This window comes from Telmatherina bonti (genome assembly GCF_933228915.1).
Source record: "Telmatherina bonti genome assembly, chromosome: 22".
Taxonomy (NCBI): domain Eukaryota; kingdom Metazoa; phylum Chordata; class Actinopteri; order Atheriniformes; family Telmatherinidae; genus Telmatherina; species Telmatherina bonti.
The window spans coordinates 28800588-28811367 of record NC_136631.1 but is presented as its reverse complement, the minus strand read 5'-3'; the positions used below and the strand labels follow the sequence as shown (position 1 = coordinate 28811367).

At 45.8% G+C, this 10780-nt stretch overlaps 1 protein-coding gene across 2 annotated transcripts; it reads right to left on the bottom strand.

Moving 5' to 3' along the window:
* Window positions 1-640: 640 nt before the first annotated feature.
* ap4s1 (adaptor related protein complex 4 subunit sigma 1) lies at window positions 641-4907 on the bottom strand. 2 transcript variants are annotated; one of them, XM_079262207.1, is made up of 4 exons: window positions 4615-4907; window positions 4217-4303; window positions 4059-4142; window positions 641-1346 (listed from the first exon to the last, which is right to left on the bottom strand). In XM_079262207.1, the coding sequence occupies exons 1-4, from the start codon at window positions 4783-4785 to the stop codon at window positions 1218-1220; spliced, it is 471 nt and encodes a 156-aa protein (XP_079118333.1). In that variant the 5' UTR covers window positions 4786-4907; the 3' UTR covers window positions 641-1217. The 2 variants fall into 2 exon arrangements, with proteins under 2 accessions (XP_079118333.1, XP_079118332.1); XM_079262206.1 differs by lacking the exon at window positions 641-1346 and adding an exon at window positions 3644-3978 and having other exon boundaries at window positions 4074-4142.
* Between the last annotated feature and the right edge of the window lie 5873 nt (window positions 4908-10780).

Sequence of the window (10780 nt, the reverse complement as noted above, 5' to 3'; positions counted from 1 at the left end):
AGGGGAGTCAGCTCAGGTGGTCAGGGTATTAAGACACGTGGCAATGTTCACGTATGTACATTTAAAATTACTTCTAATGTGGAAACGTCACTCTGATCATGTGAAACACTTCCAGGTATAGTATCTGGAATCGTGTTGAGATCCGCTGTGAAAAAAAAAAAAAAAAAAGAGATCCGCTGTGACCTGGAAGTTGCACTTTGTCTGAATATGAGTTCATATCTACAAAAAAATCTAATGTGTGAATGAATTAAATATAAACAAAATGCCACGGTTGGGGGTGGAGGTGTGGACCCACATGCAGAGGCGGGAGCCAGGGAGGCAGAATAAAGATACTTTCATTAACTAAACTGAAAGGCTAAACTAAAGCACGGAGAACGACAAACAAGCAATGAACCGGCAAGCGGGAACAGAAACCAAGAGCTGTAAATACTGGGAACCAGAACCAGGGGTAAGTGATGAACTACCTGAGTCCTGGAGAACTTAATGAATGGCAGCCTAAACAGGACAAAAGGAAACTGAACAGGAAACTACTAAATAAAACCTGAAACCAGAACTGAAACAAACACGCCGATCATGACCCAAAAGACCTCACACACTCACACACAGATCCAAATCTGCCCAGAACTTTCCGAGTTATGCTGCAGATAGAGCAAGTTGTCATTTCCAGATTGTTTTACTGGTTCGACCCACTGGAGACCAGACCAGATGTGGAACCTGATAAATCAGCATTTTATTGATCATTTCCATCCAGGGATAAAAGGATTTCATGTTCTTGTTGATTTTATTCAAGCAGGGAAAAGTTTTTCTACCTGGTTACACACACACACACACACACACACACACACACACACACACACACACACACACACACGACGCCTTCAGTCCGTTTCAGACTCGCTGCCGACGTGGAAAGGATGAAGCCGAGAATGGAACTAGAGCAGCAGATGATCTGCTCATGGAGAGGATCCAACACAGAAGATGACTGACACAGAGGAGGACTTCATGCGTCTCATGGTGACCTGGGACATCTGGGTCAAACGGGACCTGCTCCAGCTCAAGTCAGGTGTTCAGCATCAGTTGTCATGGCAATGCATCCCATTCATGAGACGGGGAAATGTCAGACGTAAAAATTTAACCCGAAGTTGATCTACTGGAGCAGCGCAGATTCTGAGCTCGGGCTCCATGGAAACGGCAGGTGACATCACTTCCTGCAGCCGTCATCCATCTGCCATCTTGTCGATGGCGGTGAGTGGAGCGAGGATGCGACTCTTGTTGGTTTCCACGATGTGACCATTCTGGATCATCTCATCCAGGATGATGTGCACAGAATCCAGGTTAAACATGATCTGATGATGTCACAAGGTCAAGAAAACTAAAACGTGACATCATCACCGCCTCCACCTGAACCACCAGATACTGCTTTCTGGACCACAGCATTTTACTGATCTGTAATTTTGGAACCTGGTCTGTAACTCTGGAAGCTGGTCTGTAATTTCGGAACCTGGCCTGTAACTCTAGAACCTGGTCTGTAACTCCAGAACCTGGCCTGTAACTCCGGAACCTGGCCTGTAACTTCGGAACCGTGTCTGTAACTCCGGAACCTGGTCTGTAACTTTGGAACCTGGCCTGTAACTTTGGAACCTGGCCTGTAACTTCGGAGTGTAACTCCGGTAACCTGGTCTTTAACTCTGGAACCCTGTCTGTAATTTCGGGACCTGGCCTATAACCCTAGAACCTGGTCTGTGACTCCGGAAACCTGGTCTGTAATTTCGGAACCGGGTCTGTAACTGTAGAACCTGGTCTGTAACTCCCAAACCCGGTATGTAATTTCGGAACCTGGTCTGTAACTCCGGAACTTGGTCTGTAATTTCGAAACCTGGCCTGTAACTCTAGAACCCGGTCTGTAACTTTGGAACCTGGCCTGTAACCTCGGAGTGTAACTCCGGTAACCTGGTCTGTAACTCCGGAACCCTGTCTGTAATTTTGGAACCTGGCGTATGACTCTACAACCTGGTCTGTAACTCCAGAAACCTGGTCTGTTATTTCGGAACTGGGTCTGTAACTCCGGAACCTGGTCTGTAACTCCGGAACCCGGTCTGTATTTTCGGAACCTGGTCTGTAACTTCGGAACCTGGTCTGTAACTCCGGAACCTGGTCTGTAACTCCAGAACCTAGTCTCTAATTTCGGAACCTGGCCTGTAACTCTAGAACCTGGTCTGTAACTCCGGAACCCTGTCTGTAATTTCGGGACCTGGCCTATAACTCTAGAACCTGGTCTGTAACTCCGGAAACCTGGTCTGTAATTTTGGAACCGGATCTGTAACTTCGGAACCTGGTCTGCAACTCCGGAACCTGGTCTGCAACTCCGGAATGTGGTCTGTAACTCCGGAAGCTGGTCTGTAACTCCAGAAGCTGGTCTGTAACTCCGGAACCTGGTCTGTAATTTCGGAACCCGGTCTGTAACCGTAGAACCTGGTCTGTAACTCCGAAACCCGGTCTGTAACTTCGGAACCCAGCATGTAACTCTAGAACCTGGTCTGTAACTTCGGAACCTGGTCTGTAACTCCGGAACCTGGTCTGCAACTCCGGAACCTGGTCTGCAACTCCGGAACCTGGTCTGCAACTCCGGAATGTGGTCTGTAACTCCGGAAGCTGGTCTGTAATTTCGGAACCGGGTCTGTAACTGTAGAACCTGGTCTGTAACTCCAGAACCCGGTGTGTAATTTCGGAACCCGGTCTGTAACTCTGGAACACGGCCTGTAACTCTAGAACCTGGTCTGTAATTTCGGAACCTGGCCTATAACTCTAGAACCTGGTCTGTAATTTCAAAACCTGGTCTGTAACTTCGGAACCTGGCCTGTAACTTCGCAACCTGACCTGTAACTCCGGAACCCGGTGTGTAATTTCGGAACCTGGCCTATAACTCTAGAACCTGTTCTGTAGCTTCGGAACCTGGCCTGTAACTTCGGAGTGTAACTCCGGAACCCTGTCTGTAATTTTGGAACCTGGCCTATAACTCTAGAGCCTGGTCTGTAACTCCGGAAACCTGGTTTGTAATTTTGGAACCGGGTATGTAACTGTAGAACCTGGTCTGTAACTCCGGAACCCGGTTAGTAATTTCGGAACCTGGTCTGTAACTTCGGAACCTTGTCTGTTACTCCGGAACCCAGGCTGTAACTCTAGAACCTGGTCCGTAACTCCGGAACGTGGTCTGTAACTCCGGAAGCTGGTCTGTAATTTCGGAACCTTGCCTGTAACTCTAGAACCTGGTCTGTAACTGTGGAACCTGGTCTGTAACTCCGGAAACCTGGCCTGTAACTTCGGAACCCGGTCTGTAACTTCGGAACCTGACCAGTAACTCCGGACCCTGGTCTGTAACTCCGGAACCCGGCCTGTTACTCCGGAACCCGGCCTGTAACTCCGGAACCTGGCCTGTAACTCCGGAAACCTGGTCTGTAATTCTAGAACCTGGTCTGTAATTTCAGAACCTGGTCTGTAACTCTAGAACGTGGCCTATAACTTCGGAACCTGGTCTGTAACTCCGAAACCCGGTCTGTAACTCTAGAACCCGGTCTGTAACTTCGGACCATCAGTAAACAATCTGGACTACAGTAACAAAAATAAAATCTTCTGTAATGGGACGAAGACCTCGCCATACAACCCAGACGCAATAAGCTTCATCTTTCTCTGAGTTCTCCCAAATATTTTCCATGTCAGACCCGAGTGTTTCCTGTTTGTTGATCAGTGCAGCTGTAATCTGTGGAAAATGTCAGAGGAGGCGGTGGGAACATATTTTCACTTGAAGTCGACAATGTTTATACTTTCTCTGTACAATTCTCTCTGGTTTGGAGGCTTCACATCACGTTGTTAGTGAAACTTAGCAGCCTGATAATGTTTACACTGCGGATGGGTTCTCCATGAAGTCCTCCCACCAGTTTCAGGTGTGTTTGTCGGGTTAAAGGATACATCCAGCTCACTCTGTAAACAGACACAGACAATCAGCTGCTTCTGATCCAGTTGGGAACATCCAGACTCAGAAGAACCCACAGAAACTTTACAGGAAGTGAACTCACCACTCGACTGAAGTATTTATCCAGAACCTCCACAAAGTTGTGAATCAGCTCGTAAATGGACAGCTCGTTCTACGGGACAGGAGACAGAAACATCTGTGAAGAGAACAAAACACCAACATCTGCTGAAACATCTGCAGACCCACCTCAGAGTCTGTGACTCCTACCACGATGAAGAGGGCTGCATACTGGCGGTACACCAGTTTAAAGTCTTTGTACTCCACAAAGGAACACTGGAAACACAAGAAGTTTATTTATTTATTTTTTCAACAAGAAGTTGATTTAAACCCTCAGAGCAACATGTGGGTCAGACATCAGCATCACTCCAGAGAATCTGGTCTTTAGTTTGGATCAGATCAAAACATGACTCCGGTACCCAGTCTTTAGTTTGGACCAGAACCGAACGTGACCCCGGTACCCGGTCTTTAGTCTGGACCAGAACCGGACGTGACTCCGTTACCCGGTGTTTAGTTTGGACCAGTACCGAACGTGACTCCGGTATCTGGTCTTTAGTCTGGACCAGCACCGAACGTGACTCAGGTACCTGGTCCTTGTTGCGGCTCAGGCAGCAGCGGACAGCTTCGGCCTCAAGCACGGCTCTCTTGCTCAGATCCACGGGCTCATAGTACCTGGACAGTCTGGTCTGACCCTGCTGATTCACCATCAGAACAAATTTGATCATCTTCTGAAAGTCTTTGGTCCCAGAAACCCTCATAGAACCTCAGCAGCCCGAAGCGAGAACAGCCGTGAGATTTTATTTTAACAAACCGGTCATTAACTAGCTTAACGAAGCAGTCTGTGGTTAACATTTTCGGCTCTCACTCCTGGCATTTTTTATATTTAGCTCCGCCCTCGTTCTTCTTCTAGGTTTTACGGCAGCTGACACCCTAAACGATTTCTTACTGCCCTCTTCTGGGCTCCCAAATTAGAGACATGACTGTAGCTGGTTCGAGTCAGGTCTGTAGCTGGTTTGAGACAGGTCTAGCTGGTTAGAGACAGGTCTGTAGCTGGTTAGAGACAGATCAATAGCTGGTTAGAGACAGGTCTATAGCTGGTTAGAGACAGGTCTGTAGCTGGTTAGAGACAGGTCTATAGCTCATTGAAGACAAGTCCATAGCTGGTAAATGACAGTTCTGTAGCTGGTTAGAGACAGGTCTAGCTGGTTAGAGACAGGTCTGTAGCTGGTTAGAGACACATCTTTAGCTGGTTAGAGACAGGTCTGTAGCTGATTGGAGACAGGTCTGTAGCTGGTTAGAGACAGGTCTAGCTGGTTAGAGACAGGTCTGTAGCTGGTTAGAGACAGGTCTATAGCTGGTTAAAGACAAGTCTGTAGCTGGTTAGAGACAGGTGTGTAACTGGTTAGAGACAGGTCTATAGCTCATTGAAGACAAGTCCATAGCTGGTAAATGACAGTTCTGTAGCTGGTTAGAGACAGGTCTAGCTGGTTAGAGACAGGTCTGTAGCTGGTTAGAGACACATCTTTAGCTGGTTAGAGACAGGTCTGTAGCTGTTTAAAGACAGGTCTATAGCTAGTTTGAGACAGGTCTAGCTGGTGAGAGACAGGTCTGTAGCTGGTTAGAGACAAGTTTGTAGCTAGTTAGAGACAGGTCTAGCTAGTTAGAGATAGGTCTGTAGCTGGTTAGAGACATGTTTGTAGCTAGTTAGAGACAGGTCTGTAGCTGGTTAGAGACAGGTCTATAGCTGGTTAGAGACAGGTCTGTAGCTGATTGGAGACAGGTCTATAGCTGGTTAGAGAAAGGTCTGTAGCTGGTTAGAGACAGGTATGTAGCTAGTTAGATACAGGTCTAGCTAGTTAGAGACAGGTCTTTAGCTGGTTAGAGACAGGTCTAGCTGGTTAGAGACTGGTCTATAGCTGGTTAGAGAAAGGTCTGTAGCTGGTTAGAGACAGGTCTGTAGCTAGTTAGATACAGGGCTAGCTAGTTAGAGACAGGTCTTTAGCTAGTTAGAGACAGGTCTAGCTTGTTAGAGGCAGGTCTGTAGCTGGTTAGAGACATTTCTGTAGCTGGTTAGAGACAGATCTACAGCTGGTTAGAGACAGGTCAAGCTGGTTAGAGACAGGTCTGCAGCTGGTTAGAGACAGGTCTATAGCTAGTTAGAAACAGGTCTGTAGCTGGTTAGAGACAGGTCTATAGCTGGTTAGAGACAGGTCTGTAGCTGGTTAGAGACAGGTCTACCTGGTTCGAGACAGATCTATAGCTGGTTAGAGACAGGTCTGTAGCTGGTTAGAGACAGGTATAGCTGGTTAGAGACAGGTCTATAGCTGGTTAGAGACAGATCTATAGCTGATTAGAGACAGGTCTATAGCTGGTTAGAGACAGGTCTGTAGCTGGTTAGAGACAGGTCAAGAACTGGTTAGAGACAGGTCTGTAGCTGGTTAGTGACAGGTCTAGCTGGTTAGAGATAGGTCTGTAGCTAGTTAGAGACAGGTCTGTAACTAGTTAGAGACAGGCCTGTAACTAGCTAGAGACAGGTCTGTAGCTGTTTAAAGACAGGTCTATAGCTAGTTTGAGACAGGTCTAGCTGGTGAGAGACAGGTCTGTAGCTGGTTAGAGACAAGTTTGTAGCTAGTTAGAGACAGGTCTAGCTAGTTAGAGATAGGTCTGTAGCTGGTTAGAGACAGGTCTTTAGCTGGTTAGATACAGGTCTACCTGGTTAGAGACAGGTCTGTAACTGGTTAGAGACAGATCAAGAGCTGGTTAGAGACGGGTCTATAGCTGCTTAGAGACAGGTCAAGAACTGGTTAGAGACAGGTCTGTAGCTGGTTAGTGACAGGTCTAGCTGGTCATAGGTAGGTCTGTAGCTGGTTAGAGACAGGTCTGAAACTAGTTAGAGACAGGCCTGAAACTAGCTAGAGACAGGTCTGTAGCTGGTTAGAGACTGGTCTAGCTGGTTAGAGACAGGTCTGTATATTGGTTAGAGACAGGTCTATAGCTGCTTAGAGACAGGTCAAGAACTGGTTCGAGACAGGTCTGTAGCTGGTTAGTGACAGGTCTAGCTGGTCATAGGTAGGTCTGTAGCTGGTTAGAGACAGGTCTATAGCTGGTTAGAGACAGGTCTGTAGCTGGTTAGAGACAGGTCTACCTGGTTCGAGAAAGATCTATAGCTGGTTAGAGACAGGTCTGTAGCTGGTTAGAGACAGGTATAGCTGGTTAGAGACAGGTCTATAGCTGGTTAGAGACAGATCTATAGCTGATTAGAGACAGGTCTATAGCTGGTTAGAGACAGGTCTGTAGCTGGTTAGAGACAGGTCAAGAACTGGTTAGAGACAGGTCTGTAGCTGGTTAGTGACAGGTCTAGCTGGTTAGAGATAGGTCTGTAGCTAGTTAGAGACAGGTCTGTAACTAGTTAGAGACAGGCCTGTAACTAGCTAGAGACAGGTCTGTAGCTGTTTAAAGACAGGTCAAAAGCTGGTTAGAGACAGGTCTGTAACTAGTTAGAGACAGGCCTGTAGCTGGTTTTAGACATTTCAAGAGCTGGTTAGAGACAGGTCTGTAACTAGTTAGAGACAGGCCTGTAGCTGGTTAGAGACAGGTCTACCTGGTTCGAGAAAGATCTATAGCTGGTTAGAGACAGGTCTGTAGCTGGTTAGAGACAGGTATAGCTGGTTAGAGACAGGTCTATAGCTGGTTAGAGACAGATCTATAGCTGATTAGAGACAGGTCTATAGCTGGTTAGAGACAGGTCTGTAGCTGGTTAGAGACAGGTCAAGAACTGGTTAGAGACAGGTCTGTAGCTGGTTAGTGACAGGTCTAGCTGGTTAGAGATAGGTCTGTAGCTAGTTAGAGACAGGTCTGTAACTAGTTAGAGACAGGCCTGTAACTAGCTAGAGACAGGTCTGTAGCTGTTTAAAGACAGGTCAAAAGCTGGTTAGAGACAGGTCTGTAACTAGTTAGAGACAGGCCTGTAGCTGGTTTTAGACATTTCAAGAGCTGGTTAGAGACAGGTCTGTAGCTGGTTAGAGACAGGTCTGTAGCTGGTTAGAGACAGGTCTAGCTGGTTAGAGACATGTCTAGGTGGTTAGAGACAGGTCTATAGCTCGTTGAAGACAAGTCCATAGCTGGTTAATGACAGATCTATAGCTGGTTAGACACAGGACTTTAGCTGATTGAAGACATGTCTATAGCTCGTTAGAGAAAGGTCTGTAGCTGGTTAGAGACAGGTCTGTAGCTAGTTAGAGACAGGTCTAGCTAGTTAGAGACAAATCTGTAGCTGGTTAGAGACAGGTCTAGCTGGTAGAGACAGATCTGTAGCTGGTTAGAGACAGGTCTATAGCTCGTTAGAGACAGGTCTATAGCTGGTTAGAGACAGGTCTATTGCTGGTGAGAGACATGTCTAGGTGGTTAGAGACAGGTCTATAGCTCGTTGAAGACAAGTCCATAGCTGGTTAATGACTGATCTGTAGCTGGTTCGAGACAGGTCTGTAGCTAGGTAGAGACAGGTCTGCAGCTGGTTAGAGACAGGTCTTGCTGGTTAGAGACAGGTCTGTAGCTGGTTAGAGACAGGTCTGTAGCTGTTTAGAGACTGGTCTAGCTGGTTAGAGACAGGCCTATAGCTGGTTAGAGACAGGTCTAGCTGGTTAGAGATAGGTCTCACTGGTTAGAGACAGGTCTATAGCTCGTTGAAGACAAGTCCATAGCTGGTTAACAACAGGTTTGTAGCTGGTTATAGACAGATCTATATTTGGTTAGAGACAGGTCTATAGCTGGTTAGAGACAAGGCTGTAGCTGGTTTGAGACTGGGCTATAGCTGGTTAGAGACAGGTCTGTAGCTGGTTAGAGACAGGTCTAGCTGGTTAGAGACTGGTCTGTAGCTGGTTAGAGACAGGTCTCTCTCTCTCTCTCTCTGATTTATTACATATTCTTAGCTTATTGATTTTTATTTCAATTTAGACTTTTAACATTCTGTCTTGTTTCTAGTTAATTGGCTGGTGTGGTCCTCCATTCACTGGCCTAGTTTGGATACTGGGAGATCACTTTAGAGAGTGATATGGCATGTGATGTATATAGTTATTAGTGAGATGTTTTTAATTTGAGCTGTGTGATATAAACTGTTTGGCAGCTAGTATATGCCCAGCCCCCCCTGGTGAGTGGTTGGTCTCTCAGTCCCAGCATGATGTTTTCTCATCTTTCTTTCTATCTGTATATGGTTTTAGAACTGTAAGAAACAGATTTGGTCTGACCCACACTGACTGTTGTGGTGGCCTCTTTGCTGAAGCCCCTGCTTGTTAGCCATCCTGGCTACACCGTGAAACCTGTGATCTTCACCAAATGCACCATGACTAATGACAGTCATGCTCTGATGTGAGATGAATTAAAATACACAGGAGAAGATGGTAAATGGCTCCTTAGCACCCTCTACAATATTTCCATCAATCAGCCCTGCCCACTACATTAACTGAAATGGATGAACTTCAGCAGGAATGCAGAACCTTCCAGTACCTTCAAAAAAGTCTCTTGGACATATGAGCTGAATCAAACAGGAAGTCAACCATTTTGAAACAAAAATCAGCATACCTGCACCCGAACTGCTAGATCTGATGATGGTAATGTCCTTCAAACATGTGCATGTCAGTAATTGGATTTTAAGTTAGCCCCACCCCCTGGTGACAGGAAGTGACCCTTCTTAAGGCCTAAATGACCTGATGTGCGGTCTGGCTGCACCTTAGGTGGAGAGAAGCATGGGAAGGGGGTATCGCCAGGGGAGGCGGTGGCAATACGCCAAGTGGCGCCGTATAGGTACGGGGGCCTTCATTGCCGCTTGCGGCTTTAATTTTTTGTTACTTTTTTCCTCCTCTGACTCCCAGTAACAGTATTCCATCTTTCTGACACACATTTCCTTCAAGTGTCAGCTACACCCTCACAAGCGGTGCAAATTTTAATAAAATGAGATGAGAATCACTTGAACTAGGACACCATCTTGTCTTGTACTGATTATTATGTATTTTATTTATATGTAATTTTACTATTTTTTTCATTTTTATCTCACTTTACAAAAAAAGAGATTTTAAGATTTTTTGAAAATTAAAATCATCTCATCTTCGTTGCGATAGCAGCAATTTGTTGAATAAAGACGTTTTAACAGAAGTTTCATAAGTAATTTTTAAAGCAAACATCCGGAGGAGCATGTTGCAGCGAGTCGGGGTAATTATAAACAGCCCAGGAACATGACTGGTATAAAAAGAGCACCTTCGGGAAGCAGCATCTCTTGGAAATAAAGACAGACAGAGGTTTAGAAATAAACAAACAAAACCGAGTCTCCACATTGTGAATCAATTTCAGAATTATTTCCCACAAATACTGAATCTAACATCATGTTCAGAACATGATATCAGCTGCAGGTCCAGATAACCTGGAGAAATCCATGTGTACAAGTTGAGAACGAGTAATAGATTATTTTGCTTTAAAAATGCATTCTGTAACTTTTGACCTTAAAACCCAACGTTACGGACTTGTTCGATGACACAGTGACTTCTGTCATGTGCATTTCTAGAGCCGCCTTCAAATAACAACACTCCTCTCCCTGTTGTCCAACAGCTAGTCCTTTATTTACATCCATTTAATGTAAAATATAATCTGACTGTGAATCTTAAGGGAGCAACACATCTGTGAAAAGTTGGAACAGCAGCACTATACTGCTGGAGAAGTAACTTGGTACAAATCAGAAACAAGGGCAGGAGCTTTTGACAACTT

Bases quoted from the DNA above. Each gene is read 5' to 3' on its own strand.
- ap4s1 (XM_079262207.1), bottom strand. From the start codon at position 4,785: ATGAGGGTTTCTGGGACCAAAGACTTTCAGAAGATGATCAAATTTGTT. The intron at 4,304-4,614 runs GTACCTGAGTCA...TTGTGTTTCCAG, and splicing joins TGAGCCGCAACAAGGACCAG to TGTTCCTTTGTGGAGTACAA. The intron at 1,347-4,058 runs GTAAAGTTTCTG...TGACATCATCAG, and splicing joins GAGTGGTGAGTTCACTTCCT to ATCATGTTTAACCTGGATTC.